Consider the following 18,209-nt stretch of genomic DNA (forward strand, 5'->3'; position numbering starts at 1 on the left):
TTTTTGTAGACAGAAGCTTACTCTAAAACATATGGAAAGGCAAAAAACTAAGACCAGGATGAAAGGACTAAGACAATTTTTTAGAAAAATAAAGAAAAAATGAATCAAGAATTAAGTCTACAGTAATCAACACTGTGTGATACGGGTGGAGGGGTAGACACATAATGGAACAGAGATTCCAGAAATACACCAAACAAGTCCAACTGATTTTCAATAAAGATGCAAAAGCAATACAGAAAGACAGCCTTGTGAACAAATAGTGCTACAGCAATTGGAACAGACAGGTGAAAACATGAACTTTAATGTAGAAAGCTATAAAGCTTTTCAAAAAACTGAGAAAATAATCTTCAGGACCTAGAGCTGGACAAAATTTTCACCCTTGACACCAAATGCATGACTCATATAAGGAAAAACTGATAAGCCAGACCTCATCAGAAGTAAAAACTTTTGCTACACTGAAGATCCTGTTGTGGGGTTGGAAAAAGTCAACTGCTCCCTATCTGAAAATAGACTAGATTATACAGCTGACCCTGTGCAGCCCAAACTCATCTTGTTCAAGGGTCAAATGCATAAAAACTTCTCAAAGCTCAAAAAAAAAAAAAAAAATTGGTTATAAAGTGGGCAAACAACCTGAAGAAATATGTGGATGGCATCATTAGCCATTAGGGAAATTCAAGTTAAAATCATGAGGTATCACTACCCAGATGGCTAAAATAAATTACCAACAGCTGAACCTAATGTAACACTTTGTGTCAACTTATGTTTTCTAAAAGTTACCAAATGCCGGCAAGGATGCAAGAAAAATTAGATCGTTCATACACTGCTGGTGGGATATAAAATGGTAGTCACTAGAAAATATTTTAGCAGTTTCTTATAAAATTAAACATGCACTTACCATGCAACCCAGCATTTATACTCTTGAATACGTGAACCTCAGAAATAAAAATGTTCATATAAAAACCTGTACACAAATTATATATATAGCAGCTTCATATTTAACAACCTCAAACTAGAAATAACCCACATGCCCTTCAAAGAGTGAATGGTTTAACTTTGCTACATCCATACCATGGGATAAAGGAACAACTATTGATACATGTAACAATCCGGATGGACCTCAAGAGAATTATGGTTAGTGGAGCAAAAAAACAAACAATCTTAAAAGGTTACATACCTTATGATTGCTTTAAATGTAATATTCTTAAAACAAACAAAAAAAAAAGAGATGGAAAACAGATTAGTGGTTGCCAGGTGTTAGGAATGGAGGGAAGAAAGGGAATGTGGCTATAAAGGCAGTCTGTGGTGAAACAATTCTGTATCTCGATTGTGGTAGTTACCCAGATCTGTGTATGATAAAATAACATGCAAATGAATGCTTTTAAAATTGGTGAAATCTTGGGGCACCTGGGTGGCTCAGTCAGTTAAGCGGCCGACTTCGGCTCAGGTCACTATCTCGCGGTCCATGAGTTTGAGCCCCGTGTCAGGCTCTGTGCTGACTGCTCAGAGCCTGGAGCCTGTTTCAGATTCTGTGTCTCCCTCTCTCTCTGACCCTCCCCCGTTCATGCTCTGTCTCTCTGTCTCAAAAATAAATAAACGTTAAAAAAAAATTTTTTTTTTAAATAAAATTGGTGAAATCTGAATAAACTCTGAATTATAACATCAATTTTCTAGATTTGATACTGTATTATATCCAAGAAGTTACCATTAAGAGAAACTGAGGCGTACACAGGGAACTCTGTGCCTCTGTGTGTGTGTGTGTGTGTGTGTGTGTGTGTGTGTGTGTGTGTAGCAATTTGTGAATATAGATTTCAAAATAAAAATTTAAAACAAAAATGGCACAGATGAATATTATACCGGAAACAGACATTATTAGTGTGTTGGTATATGTACATATTTCTGAATGAAGCCGGAAATGAGTGAAATAACTTAATTCCTTCTAAAGAAAATCAAAATATTCTCAGTTAAAAACAGATTGTCATTTTAAGTATTACTTCAATTCGTAAGAATTATTAATAGAAAGGGGAAACACCATATTATCTCAGGGAGCTTAAGAAACTGAACCGGATTGTTTTTACATGAAATATAAAAGAAAACTCAACCTTTTTCTTTTGGAATTCTATATTCTACAATACTGTCCACAGGTTATACTACAATAAAGTGGTGATCAGAATACCACCATGGGAAAACACCTATTTCCCAAATGTTGCAGAATAAGCATTCAGTGAATCTCAACAGAGAAGCTATCCTTGACTTTTTCAAAAGCTGACTTTTCAGTGGGCAATCAGGGCATACAGGTATAAAGGAAAATTCTGAACAAAGAATGATTGATTCCTTCACCCATAAAGGTCTTTTTGCTGTAAAGGATCTCAGAATTAAGGCATATATGGTACATATGACTGAAAAGCAACTTATTAAGTATAATACAAACTACTGTAAAATTCTTAAATGCCAAAGGGACATAAATTTAAAAACAAATGTGCTAGCAATTACTACTTCACTGTCCTTTGGACATACAGCAAAGGAGAAAAGGATGAACAAAGACCAGTTTAGACAGGGCAACAGGGAAAGATGAGAAAACATTATGCAGATGGCCCATATCAAAGGAGTATTTGACTTTTGGCACCCAAGGGAAGATCAGGATGCAATACTTTTATATCCTCAAAGCACGTAATACAAGTTACAATTATCACAGTATTATAGAGCAAGGCTTAATATTTTAAAATAAGAAAAATTTGAGCATTAGTATGTCCAGTACTTTGGATAACACAAAAGCAGAGAGTCTGCCCTTTAAGACTTAGTTGACAGTATAAATGGAGAGAAAGACTAGTATTCAGACTCATTAACTATTCATTTTTCTAAGTCAGCTTTGTCATTCGCTGCTCCAGAGTTTAGCCAGATCCCTCAAACTCAGGTTGTGTCCTTATATGCTCTCTCTACATGTCTCTTTCAAAGCACTGACCACAATGTATCATAATATACAAACCCCTGCTAGACTCATCCCTGAAGGCTGAGAATATGTCTATTCTATCCACAGCACCTAGCACGATGCCTAGAACACAGTATTTGTTAATGCAAAGATGAAGCCCAGTTTCTTAAGTGAAAAGTGAAGTTACAAAATAACATGAATGATCTTTGAGTAAAAATAAGTAAATAAAAAGTCTAGAAGTTTAAGGCCATATTTATATACCATTATCTCTGGACTGTAGAATGGAAGGATTTTCATAAAGTCTCCTATTGTACGAATTTTTTACTAAAATATTTTTATATCAGTTAGAAAATAGTAAAACTTTTTTTGGGGGGGGAGGGGGAACAACAGAGTTGATAAAAGATTTCCTCCCCTGTTTTTCTCATCTCTTACATCCACCCTTCTATATCAATGCCTTTTTCTTCTAAACCACACCTTCATTCTTTTAGGACTGCTTCACTAATTCTTTTTGGTTTCAACTGAGATACAACTTGGGTTAAGCAGAAAAGCAATACTTGAGAAACAAATTAGCATTATTTACTCCAAGCCAGGTTTAGATATGGAAAAGTAGTTTTCCCTCAGGTGAGAATAACTTCTATCACAGGAAAATCCACAATTGGAGACTACTGCAGGTTACTCATAAAAGAGATGAATTACTTGTTGATTGTGATATTTAATTAGTTTTCAAAGTTCCCTATTACTGGGCTATAACAAAATACTTGGCATTTTCTAAACCTAAATTTAAACTTCTCAATACCAAAGACAAAATAGTGTAATTTTTCAAAAAAAGTCAATTTCAGTAACTTCTTGAAATATTTTAATGCTGTTTTTTAGTTTTAGCCAATAAAATCACCTGATACTTTATCACTGAGTATCTTAGAAATATCTTTATTAGCATTAAATTTTTCAACAGTCTTTGCCTCATTCGCTTTAAAAATCAAACTATTTGCACATTAGTTTTTTTTCAATATTCTTTTCAGAAAATATTTCCTATTATGATTTTTATTACAAGCTGCTTTTTATGCAACACCACTTTGGAGCACAAAATGGACTTTTGAATCCACAAAATAGTGTCCACCTAGAAAAAGCCCCACAAAGTTGTCTCTTGGAAACACTTCTAAGTGCTTTTGCTTCAAAATAAAACACAATGATTTCCCACTATAAATACAGGTATTACTTTCTTCAACAAAACACTTGTTCAGCTGACACCTTAAATCTCTCAAGTAATTATTTCTTGACTATGACAGCATGTCATTGAAAATTTTCTACATACCTGCCACACCACCACCATAAAGAAACTTGAGTGTTTTAGGTCTTTGCTTAAAAGAATGATGATGAACAAGTTTTTAATAATAAAGAACATAATAAGCTTCTGGGAAATGCCCAGCAGAAGCAGCAGCAATGAACACTATTCTTGCTCAATAATACAGTCCTAGTCTACTTCTTTCTTCTAACGTTACTTCCAAGCATGAACTGTTTATTCCAACCAAGCTTATCTTCCTTCTTTACCGTTTTCTGAGCAGGCCTGCCCCTCTTCTGTTCCATTTAATAACATCATTAGCATCCCAGGTTCTCAAAACTTAAAAGACACCTTACTTGCTCAATCATCAACTGTCCCCTCAGCTCCCTAATCACACAGACATATTACTACCATTTCCACTGCTTCTGCTACCTCAGACTTACCTAGATGTAAATCTAGGCCTGGCACTCACACATTTTCCTCTAAATCATCCTACATACCAAAGCCAAATTAATCTCACAAGATGCTATAGCATGGCAGTCCTATCACAGCAGGCCCATCAGAATCCCTGATCTTGTCCAGCCTCAACCACACCACGTACTTCCCTTTTCTGTGCATCAGCTTCATGACGTTGCTTCCACTTTCTGCACTCTGGAATGCACTATTATTATTATGCTCCCTTCTCTACAGATTCCTAATATTCGTGTTCCAGTTTAAAGTCCTTCATTAAGTCTTCCCTAATAATAACCTTCTCTCAAATGTCCTCCACAGCCAGGCCCTAGACAAAAGTAATCTCTCCCTTCTCAAATCCTCTTGCCACTGATCCCTTTAAATAGCTAAACATACACATTCTTACATTCTCAGCAAAGAGAACACTAGGGGATGATAGTAACTATCTACCTCACATTTTCCTCCCAGTAGTCTCTTGGAAAACAACAGACACTAAATATCAAGAGATATGTTCAATCTCAACTCCAGGCCTATTCTTACTCTGCTCCTTCATTTTGAACTGAGCTTTTCTCTTCCTTTAGTCTGTATTTAAGCTAACCCATTCTTCAAAGTACATATATTACATATATTGCAGTCCAAATCAATTTCATTTCTATGGTGATATAGCACCTATTTGGATACCAGCAGTCACGTTTTCCACTGTTGCTTAATTCATATGTTTATGACCTACCTCAACACTGTGCCATTCTCTAAACTATAGCTCTTGAATTCACCCCTCAACCAAAGTCCATCTCTGAATTTATTTAATGCTGTTTCTTATCCTATCCTATTTTTGCCAGTCAAACCCAATCCTCCTTCAAACCAAATCCAAATGACATTCTGTTCAATAAGAAGTCTTTCTCTAATGCTGCTTCAAGTTCCTACGGAACTTGGACAAATATTCCATAGTACTTAACACATCTCAACTTAAATTTAGTTATGTCTGTGCCCTTCATAATTTAAGAATTAAGACAGGGCTCCTAATATTTCATCTCTCTTCACAACAACTACTAGGTATTCAAAGAAGAGCTGTTGCATTTGAGTAAACAGCACAAAATGGTTTGAAACACAATTTTTAGTAACTGAACCATATACCATCCCAAAAAAACCCTGTAATAGTGAAGCGGGTTGAATTGTTATATCTCCACCAACATCCAAGTCCTAACTCAAGTACCTGTCAATGGACCTTATTTAGAAACAGGGTGTTTGCAGATGTAATTAAGTTAAAGATCTTGAGATGAGATGATCCTGGATTTAAGGTGGCCCCTTAATTCAATGACTCCTGTCTTTATAAAGAGAGATTTGACAAAGGGTAAAGCTGTAAAATTGAAGGCAGGAAATGGAGTAATGTGTCTACAGCCAAGGATTGCTGGCTGCTACCAGAAGGAATCAACCTTGCCACCACCCTGATTTCATGCTCTAGCCTCTAGAACTGTGAGAGATAAACTCCTGTTGCTTTATGCTACCAAGCCTGTGGTAAATTGTTTTGACAGCCCTAGGAAACTAATACAAACACCTCCATAGTACAGCATTTTAAACATCCAGAAAACTTAAGGTTTTGTGGGGTTTTTTGTTTTCTTGTTTTTTTAATTTTCAAACATAAGAGCAGGGGTGGCTCAGTAGGTTGAGCTCAGGTCTGACTCTTGATTTGGGTTGAGGTCATGAGCTCACGCTTCATGAACTCGAGGCCCATGTCAGGGTCTGTGCAGACAGTGCAAAGCCTGCTCGGTATTCTATCTCCATTTCTCTCTGCTCTTCCTCTGCTTGCTCTCTCACTCTCTCAAAATAAATAAATGTTTTCTTTAAAAAAGAGAAGAGCAATAAGGAGATTCTTAGGAAATAAACAGATGATTTTATTTAACTAAAACTATACCTAAATTTATGAAATGATTTTATTTATAATTAAGTAGTGGCTTATCTTAAACTGAGTTCAGTGCTACTTCTCAATATAAATGCCCTCCTCGTGTTAAGGATGTAATTTTAAAAAATGTAAAACCAAAATTATACCCACTTGCTATAATAAAAAAAATCATGCTATTTCTAAGGCAAATAATCACAGTGAGTAGATGAAATTGTTTTATCATGGTATTTTCACTGCAATATAAATCTTAATGGGGAAGGTTCGTATTTTCAGCCTAACTTAGTATTAAGTATGGATCAATATTTTGTTCATTCTCTATTAAAAAATTTAACCCAGCACTTCCTTTTTTAATTCTTATGCCATGTTTCTAAGTTTCCAACTTTTACTTTTTTAACTCAGTCTGCTTAAGGAACACAGGAATAATTTCAACGAGCCTAACCAAATAGAAAGCCCTCGGATTCCAAATCTATATACATAGCTTATGTATTTTGCTAACTTTGCTTATCTAAGACACTAGCATTTTCCATTAGCAGATAAAATATTATAATAATAGGCCGACAAAACACACATTTTCTCTAGAAAAGGCCCCAAAATGTAAACTGTATCTTAAAGAATATGAGCCTTGGGACACCTGGGTGGCTCATTGGGTAGTTAAGTGCCTGACTTTGGCTCAGGGCACGATCTCATGGTTAGTGAGTTCGAGCCCCACCTTGGGCTCTGTGCTGACAGCTCAGAGCCTGAAGCCTGCTTTGGATTCTGTGTCTCCCTCTCTCTCTGCCCTCTCCCCCTCCCCCCACCCCGTGCTCTCATGCTTGCTCGCTCTCTCTCTAAAAAACATAAACATTAAAAAAAAAAGAACATGAGCCTTTATATTACATACTACTTTTTAAGTAAAAACTGAATTTTAAAATATTTTCAAAGTTTGAAAATCATTTAAAAGTAATTTTTAAAAATTCAAGAACTTAATCCTACTATAACATTTGGAATTATACCTTCCACACAAAGACAATAACAAGCACAGGTAACTTAAAATTTTACACATTTTCTTAACTTTAGCCAAGATCATAAAAGAAACCAAATTTAGCCAACATACAAACATTATTTATATGAATTTAGTAAAACAACCATTTTCTTAGAAATTATGATCCCCTGCAGTCATTTTTAGCACTTAAAGTACTAAAAAGTTAAATTACTAATATCAACTCTTATACCCATTTAACTTATAAAGTCATGGCAATTAGCAGTTCATTATTGCTCTGACTGAAATACCATCTCCTCTCTATTCCTTTAAGCTACCTTTAGGACTATTAAATATGTGCATATAATGAAAACATGTCAATTTGCTATTCTTATATGACAAGTCCACACTAGACAAGACACTCTTCTCTTTTCCGTAATGCAGATATGGCATGAGCCAATGAAATCTAACACCATATTGGAGAGGAAACGCCTACTGGCTCATCTATGACTTACAGAGGCACAATTTTGGTTCCCATGTCCCTGTTTGTCACGAAATGTCTTCCAGAATGTAAGAGCAGATTTATGACCAGTCTATTGATATTTTCTGCATTGTAATTTTGCTTTCATCTTACTCCAATTACTAGATAATAGAAAACAATGGTACTACTTTTTCCAAGAAGTTTTTGCTATCAACATAATCTGAAGATCGATTGGAGAGGCACAAAATAACCAACCTACTCTAGCCTACATTGCAGCCTTCTCTCACTCAGGTATCAGATTTCTAAAAATCCTATACACATTATAAAACTGGAAGAAAAATGAGAAAAATCTTGTGTAATGAATATTTTTTAAAAAAATGTTTAATGTTTATTTTTGAGGGAGACAGAGCATGAGTGGGGTGGGGCAGAGAGAGAGGGAGACACAATCTGAAACAGGCTCCAGGCTCTGAGCTGTCGGCACACAGCACAACGCGAGGCTTGAACTTGAGAATGGCGAGATCATGACCTAGGCTGAAGTTGGACACAACCGACTGAGCCATCCAGATGCCCCTGTGTAATAAATATTTAAAAAAAAAAAACAGCTACTTTTTCAGAGGAAATCACTCTCAAAAACTCACTCAAGAATCTAAAAAAAAAAAAAAAAAAAATCAGAACTGTAGGTAAATAAGGTTTAAATTTTTCCTGGGGTGCTTGGGTGGCTCAGTTGGTTGAGCGTTCAGCTCTTGATTTCGGCTTAGGTCATGATCTCATCATGGTCTGTGGCATAGAGCCCTGCATCAGGCTCTGAGCTATCAACACAGATTGGGATTCCCTCTCTCTCCCTCTCTGCCTCCCTGCAGCTCACATACATGCATGCATGCTCTCTTAGAAGTTTTTTAAAAAAATAAATAAAATAAAATTTTATTTACCTGGTTATCTCTTTGTTCCAAAAAACCTTGGTTAAATTATTTCCACTCTACAGCAAATTAAAATGTTTTGAAGCTACGTGGGAGAAAAGAAAGGAGAAAAGCTGTTCAATGCACTGTAAATAAATGAGGTTTCTTAACACAGGCACTGCCACAGAAGATACGTGTAAAGCAGACAAGTATAATAAAAGCACCACCTAGCCTAAGGTTTTATGAATAAGGACACATTCCCCTACCCACATCTAAACCCCTGAGAGTACCGCCATATTATAGCAACATACAATAAATGTTCACCATCTCCCAGTAATTAGAAAAAGGTTAACATACTAAAGATAGTGTTTAAAAAACATTAATTACTTAATACAGCCTAGAAAAATCTTTAATAAAGTAGCATTTTAAATACTTCTGGTCTCATTTAATGGTTTAAAAGTTGCTTATAAACTACAGTTTATAAAGAGGTATCAAGAATGAATTTCTAATGACATAATTCTTCACTGGAAAATTTACATCCAAAGATAAATAATAACACAGAAAGACTAAGATACTAGGTTATGCAAAATTATAAGATAAAAAATATGGACTTGTTATAGATTTGCTCTTGCATTCTGGAAAAGATTTGGTGATAAAGGAATACAGGAACCAAACTATGCCTCCACAAATCTTATATGAGCTAATAGGCTTTCCCTTCCCAAACCCTCTCCAATAAGCTTCATCTCCTTGAACTTCCATTTCTCCTCAAGGAAAAGTTTAACTTCAGAGCCATCTAAGCAAGCTTTATATATTCGCAAAAGAGACCCAAATTCTCAGAAAATCTTGTTTTTGTCTCAAATTCTATATAGGCAAAATTTCTTTATATTCCACTAATTCTGCATTCTAGGAAATCCTGTATAGAAATTTCCTTACATTCCACTAATAGCATTAGTTATAATATATAAGAGGTCAATTATCAGTCAAAACAACATTAATTATAATCCTTCACTAAGTATATATTCATTTATATTAGATGGTATTAACATTTAACTTAAATTTGCAACCTCACTGAGTAACTTTTAATGTAATTTACTTACATAAATTCTTATGTACCTAAAGTCACATATGCAAATTAACTTATAGAAAACATTGTAACAGTAATCAAATTTTAAAAAGACATTCAAAAAGATTTCTCTGGCAAAAGTAAAACATGTGAAAACTTGATTTCTTAAAAGAACGGTTTTTGGTTAGCTTACTGTTTACTTCTGCTTGATATGAAAAACTTACTTTTGATTAGCTGCTAGATATTCATTCAGATATCGTCAACATTTTTTTTCAGCACTTGACATAATTAATGATGGGTTGACTAAACTTGGTAGAAATCAATCAAATGTAAACTAGTCTTAGTTAATTTCCCAAACCTAGACCACACACAAAAGCACTAAGGATCAAACATACACATCCACAAGGGAGGCAGTGGAAGCTAACAGGCAGGTGTACACTACCTCTCACACTGTAACTTCAAGAGTAAACAAAGCCCTCCAACACAGTCATTTGCCAGTTTTGTAGTACCAACCTAGCAGATATTTTTCATGTGTTACATGAACTCAGTGTCAGTGTTACTCCTGTGATACGTAAGAAAACTCAATGAAAGTAATTAAATACTTAAGGAATAAGATTTTTGTGGGTAGAGTTGAGTTCTGAAGGGCCACAAACCATGACCTAAAATTTCGTTTGCCGCCCATTAACCAATTCATGTTAGTTTTGAGACTGTATCACCTTCACTTGTGAAAGCATGGAAAGAAAAAGAAAAAACTGAATACCTTTTGGTAAATACAAGGAACAAAAGTTAGACTAATGATTTTGAACAGGATATATTTTTGTTTTATCCAATAAATACATCTTATCATTTATGAAGATTTGGTTCATTTGTTTGCTTAAATCCAGTAGAATTTTCTTGAATGAGACATCACATTCCTTGAAGATGTTGCAAAAGTGAGGAATTATTACTAAGCATCCAATTTCAATACTCATTATCTCCAACAGAGAAAATGCCGGAGGAGTAAGCTACAAGGGATTTTGTTGGGTAGAAGTAAGGGAAGGGGAGAAAAATAAAGTGAGCTAGTTAATTTGCAATCTTATTCTAACTTTAAATATACAGATAGTATAATATTTTGATCTAGCTATTACCCCAGGACATTTTGATATAACTTAAGAATTACAAATACTGTACTTATTCCCAATCTATTTGTTATTCAGAGACCCAATCAGTTTGCTTTCATAGCATAGCTTCTCCCAGCTCTAAATTTTTTTAATTCTGACACGTGGTTTCTTAACTACTAGTAATTAGAAAAGAATCCACGATTAGATAAAATTCTCACTTTACATTTTACTGTCAAGTTTTTATTTTCTTGAGGAAAGAAGATGACTGATCAACTACCACAGAAAAAACCAAAGGAGACTTTTGGGAGTGTATATTCACAGAAGTACTCAAATATAATTTAAACAGGAAATCTTCCCCACATTAAAGGGCATTTTTAAACTATTTCCCAAAGCTGCATGGACATCTTGCTTTGCCATCACATCCTCACTCAACTCTAGAACATTATGCAACAGTCTGCTATAACTATGCAAGTCAGATCATGCTCCAACCAAAACCTAATGGCCCAAAAGAATTAGTTCTACCCCCACCCAACACTGAGAACAGAAATCTTCTGAATATATACATAATAGAAACTAAACATGTACAGTTGGACATAACTTGCAAAATATAAGAGAGACCCTCAACTCACACATCAGTTAACATTCACTTGTTAAACATTTAGTAACAAAATATGACTAGCAACATCTGACTACATTAGAATTTATAGAATAACTCTGATAAGCTCATATTCTGATCTAGTTAGATCATATTAAAATCCATACTTATCATTTATTATCAGAGTATTTATAAAAATGTATTTGTTTTGAATAAAAATGTAATTAAAATGAGTAAGGCATACTGTATTTATATCTTTTATCGCTATAGCCTAGGAGCAAAGCTTTTTAGGAAAAAAAAGAATCCTTTGATGTGAACCTTAACACCTTCTATATAAGGGGGGAAAACATAGTTGAAAAGTCTGAATTTTCTTGAATTTTAAGGACAAGGCAGATAGAGGGAGATATATTGTCTTTCAAGTAGGAAGTATACGAACTAGCTAAACAGTTTATTTTTTAAAGGATCCTTTTAGATGAACATGCAATAATTATTATTTGAGGGACAAGAGGAAAATGAAAGCCAAGTTTCATAAAGATTAATTCAAGTGAACATATTTACAGTGGAAGTGGAACAATCCTTAGCTCCCTGGCTAAATAAAAGCAGTCATCTACTGCATCAGTGTGTATTTTCAAGCAAATACAGAAGCAAAACTCATTAGCTCTTTAAAAAATACACACATTTAATGTTGGTCTGTTTTAATTCTAAGTAAAGCAATTCCAAAAATACAAACTGAACATCAGAGCCATGTGAACCACCATGATAAAATAAAACAGACATTCACAATAATTACGTCTAAAGACAGTTCAGCTTAATAAATCATCTTCCATGTATACTAAAGAAAGAGTTACTAAAAATACTGCTGGTGTTCAGTTAGAATTAAAGGACTTTGGGGAAAATGAAATAATATGATACAGGTGGAGTGAATAAGGTTACACGGGATTTACATTTTCCATTACCCCTAGATATAAACAAACATTCAAAATCAACACAAACTCTGTGTGTTATTCAAAATATTGCAGCTGCAGGAAAGGCAACTTTAAATTAATAGCTAGGGGAAAATCAAGTTTTGGTGGAGGTAAACAGAAGTGACAGTTTTTAATTTGCACTTTTGTAAAGCTCATTTATACCTGGCCAACCAGGAACCAAATGCAGGACAACGAAGTTCTCTGCTTCTTTTGGCTATAATGTGACAAGAAAAGGTCATCTTTTGAAGATGTTTAAAGAAATAAAGCAACTTTCTTTATAAACAGTCAAATAATCAATCAATGGAATAAATAAGTACTAACCGACATTTTTACCGCTCTGTAACCACTACACTTTACATATTTTTCATTTTGGCGGCAAATTCCCCAATTTTTAGGCTAAAATCCACCAATCACTTTTAAGAGTAAAATGAACAGCCACCAAAATAAGAATATTCTTCTGTTTACTCTTTGGCTAAAAAGGAAAACAAACAAACAAAACAAAACAAAAAGAAACAGAAGACAACTCTAACACTGGTGATAAAAGAAACTGTTTTTTTACATGTAAAATAAAGTTATCAATTTAAATCTTGGTACATTTTATAAAAACAAGAGGTAATGTTGTAATAAAACAGCAGTAGCCTTGTCAGGCAACATACTGTTTGTTAACCCTGTGCAATAAAATACTTTGTTCATACTACACTTATTCAACATGACTAACAGTTACTACAGACATTTCAGGAATCTTCACGGGACTCCTATAGACTTACTGTTAAAACTGAGAGACATTTACAATCATAATGTGCCATGAAAACTTGAAAATGTTACTTCTAGTAGGAGATAATGTTCATATTATTTGAATTGGTTTTAGGTACTGAACAGCTGAGTTACAAGGACTGAAAGTGAAAAGCATTCTAAAAGCCCATGAACACTGTTGTTCACACCCTTCTTCAGAACACACTAAACTTTAAACTTGTTTGACACATTTCTCTTCATACATAGCAAGCAACAGCACCCAATAAAAGCCTGAGAAGAAATGCTGCTGTGTAAATACTGCAACTATTCCTGAAAAAAGAATTATGGGATATATACTCCAAAGCTGCCCATTCCCATAATTTGTATTGCATAGGTCACATAATCACACACATATATATACACACATGTGTACATATATGCACATGCAAAGAATATATTAAGACGACAATGAAGTCTAGTCACAGAGCAATTTACAGGCTCAATATATTTTTTACACTTTGCGTGAAAGAAAATTTCAATATTTTACAGTCTTTTAGTAGGCATTATATACACTGCACTTTATGAAATCTGAAAGGTATTGAAATAAATTTTTTCCAACATTTTGGTAACAAAACAGACAACGTTTCTCCATATACTTGTGCTATCTATCTACATGATCTGTTTGATCTGATAACCACTAATCACAAAAACTGACTCAATGGAATAATTAGAAAAATTATCTAACACCATGCATGGATTTGAATCATTTTTAATATCCTATCCTAGAAACATTCTACAAATCTTAAGATTTAAAAAATTAAGTCTCTGTTCTGATTTTTAAAAGATATCTTTTTTATGACAATATCCATAACATTGACAGGTACATGTTAAGGCTAGTATCATCTCCTTTTGTGAATTTTTTTGACTTTTTTTTTTTTTTTAAGAAAGATAGTAAAAGCCAGACTCCTTTAGGACTTTGAACTGTACCTACAGAGAATGAGAGTGCAGTGAACATAATGTTCAGTCCTACAGTCAGGATGCAGTTGCTCCTTCCCATTCCACAAGATACTGCACCTTTCCATCAAGTGTCACCCGACGAGCCAGTACTCGGTATTTTTCACCACATGCTATTCTACCTGCAGCACCAAAATAACTGGTAATGGAGTTTTTTAGATGATTGAGTTGCAACTCCTGATCTGCTAAGTTATTCAAAATCTCTGTGTTGAGTTCATCAAATTGGTAATCTTCTTTGCCTTCATCATCTTTTACAATTTCTGAGTTCTGAGTCTGGAGTGCTCTTCTTGGAAGACGACCCCTTCTTCTCCGTAAATGTGGTATTGCAGCAGGCCAAGATCTTCCTGTACGAGTTCTTTTTCTGGAGTCAGATAATCTACAGAACAACAACAACAAAAAAAAGGCCATAATTGTCTACTGAGTTTATAAGGCATCCTTTGCCCAAACAATGTGTTCTCAGATTTTTTTTCTATCACACTACTCTAAGTATATACCCTTGGTGACATAAACATCAGCCAAACCAAAACAATACATGCTATTTTTATAAATGGATTATCACTCGCCTTCATTAGACTCCATCACCTTCTTGGGGCTGACCTTTGAAGAGCTTTTCTTCCTTAACAATGTATTATTAAGCTTAAAAGAATCAGAGGAAGTTTTTAATTACGAGGCCAATGAGACAAATTCTTACCAAGAAGAGGCCCTATTCATTAGTCAGATATTGTCAACAGTCTTATCATTAAAAAGAAGAAAGTTCATTCACTCATTCAATGCAGCAAATACTTAATAAGTACCTCCTATATATACAACATTGTTCCATGGGCTTAAATAGATGGGAAAACTAGAATAAATGTTCTCTTATTACCAGTTCTAGGCATAGTGAACTAATGTAATGAACTGGAATAAGCACAAAGTAGAAATCAGGGTACCTCGAATCTACCTCTGTGATACTGGCCAAATTCAAATCTCTTATCCTCTGTATTCTCTTCTGTGAAGAGATTAAGTGAAGAGGTTGAATTAGATAATTTTTTTTTTTTTTTTTTTTTTTTTGGGACAGAGAGAGACAGAGCATGAACGGGGGAGGGGCAGAGAGAGAGGGAGACACAGAATCGGAAACAGGCTCCAGGCTCTGAGCAGTCAGCACAGAGCCCGACGCGGGGCTCGAACTCACGGACCGCGAGATCGTGACCTGGCTGAAGTCGGACGCTTAACCGACTGCGCCACCCAGGCGCCCCTGAACTAGATAATTTTTGAGGTCCTTTTCAGCTCAGGAATTCAATGATTTTATAATCTTTTAACAAGGGAGAATACAGCCTAAGTTAAATTCAAAGACTTTATAATCATACTGCCTGACTCAAGATCCCAGTTCTGTTATGCTTGTTAATGACCATGCTTGTTTCTTAAAACCTGTTAGTTTCAGTTTCTTTATCTTTAAAATGGGAATAACAGATCTACGACTCAAAAGACTATTTTAAGAATTTAAAAAGGCAATGTATGTGGAAAGTTTAGCACAATGCTTGGTGAAAGGCCAAACACAGTTCAATTATTCACAATCCATTAAAAAATGAGTTACATTTTAAGCTTTTTAATACTCTGAATTTTGTACAATTTACACAGCAGTTTTTGAAGTGTTAACAAATATTAAACTAAGGGAAGTATAAAACTTGCAAGCTCATAGCTCTGACCCCAAGGAAACTAATTTTTCATTCCTGATACGTCATGCTTTGGGAAAGGCATCATTCTGAAGAATTAGGTTAAATAAAATATTAGAGAAGTCTGCTACTGATAGAAATCCTGAGTTAAAAATCTTCTTAGTAACAAAAGGATTTACATGTCTGATTCAGATATTGAGGAAAAAAGTACTCCTAAAGATAAAAATTCCTAAAGATAAAAAATTTTAGATAAAAATATTATCTAAATATTAGAAGCATAAAAAGGTCTCAAGGAAAAGAGCACAGCCTATTAACACCAGTATACCTCTTCTGTGCACAGAGCAAAATCTCCTAACAAATTTTTAATGTTTGAGCTCTGAAAAGCAGAAATTTCAGATGAATATTAATAACAACCTAAAGAATTTACATATAGATGCTTCTCAAACGCTGAAAGGCATATTTACATCACTTTCAATTGCTAAAAATTTATTTAATCATTACTTTACAAAGAAAAAGAATCTAGAAGAAAATTAGTTAAGAAATAAGAATATAAAATATCTACCCATAATGCCTGGAAATGCTAGACGAGGTAGTTTCTTTTGTACTGGAAGCACCCGTGAAATCCACATCTGAGGTATTGGATGAATGTGCAGTTCCCTCAGTTCTCCTAAGACAAAAGAATTGAAATGGTATAACGACTATATTACATAACAATAGAAATATTCATTTCCCCCCAAAAGAAAATTCCTAGAATAGGAGAAAATAACTTTCTATTTACCCTATAGAACAAGGTAAATCCAAGGTAGGATTCTCTGAAATTGATTCCTTATCCTGGAAAATAAAAAATAACATACTTAAAGCATGGCTCTAAAGTAAACTAAAAAGATACTCATTTCTCAGTTAATTTCAAGCATCCGTCCTCTTTGAGAACATATACCAACACATCCTCTTACCAAAGGTGGCTCAGCAGTTTTCTGAATCATTTTTCTTGTATATGGGCCAGGTGGACGACCTACTGATTTTTTCTTTCCTTTTTTTTCTATGCCATTGCTTACTTCCCTGAAACATAAAATCATTATGTATTTAATCTCTGCATAAAGAAAAACAAAAAGACAATGGACAATATATACTGGCTTAGCTCCACTTTAATAATTAGGTTACACTTATTTTTATACTAATGGTAACAAAAACCAAAAAAATTAAATGTAAGTTGAATCTACCAATTTAGTCAAGTGCATACAGAGAACACATTCCAATTTAAATAAACATTTCTTGACTCAGATATTATTTACATATGAAAAGTTTAAGGAAAAAACTTTTCTCTTTACCACAATTGTGAAAAATATATACAACCTCAAAGTTAATAAACAAAAACAAAAACAGACTACTATACTGGAAGGAAGATTTCCAAACCCCCAAGAGTTCCATTATTTAGTCCAGGTTGTTACTATGTAGGCCCTTAAGGGAATATTTTAAGAATTTATTACTAAAAGTAATTATGAATTTAGTCATTACCCACATGGAGCCAGGAAGTATCTATATTAAAATATAGTAGCTATAAATACAGGTTGCCTTTAGAAATAAATATATATATTCTTGAATGATATCAATCATAAAGAGAATGAAACCCAGGGTGGAAGAGTGTAGAAGAAGGAATCCTTTATATTAGGCAGGGAGTCATTCAAAAGGTACAATAAGAAAGATCTAGAAAACCAGTTTTTGAGACATAAAAGCAAGTATCAAGCAAGAAGGGGGAAAATAGCAAGTCAAGGACATCTCTAATTAATAGAAGGGAATAAGAAAAGGGCAAATATCAATATAGATAACATCTACTTCATTCATTCAACAAACATTATCTACCGTATAAAAAAAAGGGGGGGGGCTATAATAGAAATACAAAGATCTTCCCTGTGCTAAGGGGTCCATAATACAGTCAGAAAGTGACAAAGATACATACCAAAAGGCTGATAAAAAGAGTTAAGTGCTATAAGAAAGTTACCCAGGAAATTTTAATTTCCTGTGTTTTTACACAGACAAGGAATAACACCATAGAATAGGCTAGAAAGAGGTGAATGGAGAAAACTAGAAAAGAAACTACTCCAGACACCAAACTAAAGTTGGGCAATAAAGGTGGAAGTACAAGGAAGGAGAAAGTAGGGGAGCTAGAGGAATAAAGCATAACTAGAACTACAATCAAA

The 18,209-nt window shown here is 34.3% G+C and overlaps 2 protein-coding genes across 11 annotated transcripts in view; one reads left to right on the plus strand and one right to left on the minus strand.

Moving 5' to 3' along the window:
• TMED5 (transmembrane p24 trafficking protein 5) overlaps positions 1-18,209 on the plus strand; it is a 57,720-nt gene that overhangs the window by 20,484 nt on the left and 19,027 nt on the right. The gene's annotated exons all lie outside the window — the stretch shown is intronic.
• MTF2 (metal response element binding transcription factor 2) overlaps positions 8,864-18,209 on the minus strand; it is an 81,898-nt gene continuing 72,552 nt past the window's right edge. For 5 of the 10 annotated variants that reach the window (XM_047084573.1, XM_047084572.1, XM_047084568.1 and 2 more), the window contains 4 exons: positions 16,965-17,070; positions 16,790-16,842; positions 16,574-16,678; positions 11,273-14,735 (listed from right to left, as the gene is read on the minus strand). In XM_047084573.1, the coding sequence (XP_046940529.1) occupies positions 14,378-14,735; positions 16,574-16,678; positions 16,790-16,842; positions 16,965-17,070 (622 nt within the window). In that variant the 3' untranslated portion in view covers positions 11,273-14,377. Of the gene's footprint in view, positions 8,997-10,748; positions 10,958-11,272; positions 14,736-16,573; positions 16,679-16,789; positions 16,843-16,964; positions 17,071-18,209 lie in introns of those variants that run through there. The other 5 variants (XR_006962849.1, XR_006962850.1, XR_006962848.1 and 2 more) reach the window with 5 other exon arrangements.

Source organism: Lynx rufus, unplaced genomic scaffold, assembly GCF_022079265.1.
Source record: "Lynx rufus isolate CCGP_SWC_20201006 ecotype Redwood Valley unplaced genomic scaffold, mLynRuf1.p SCAF_2, whole genome shotgun sequence".
Lineage (NCBI taxonomy): Eukaryota > Metazoa > Chordata > Mammalia > Carnivora > Felidae > Lynx > Lynx rufus.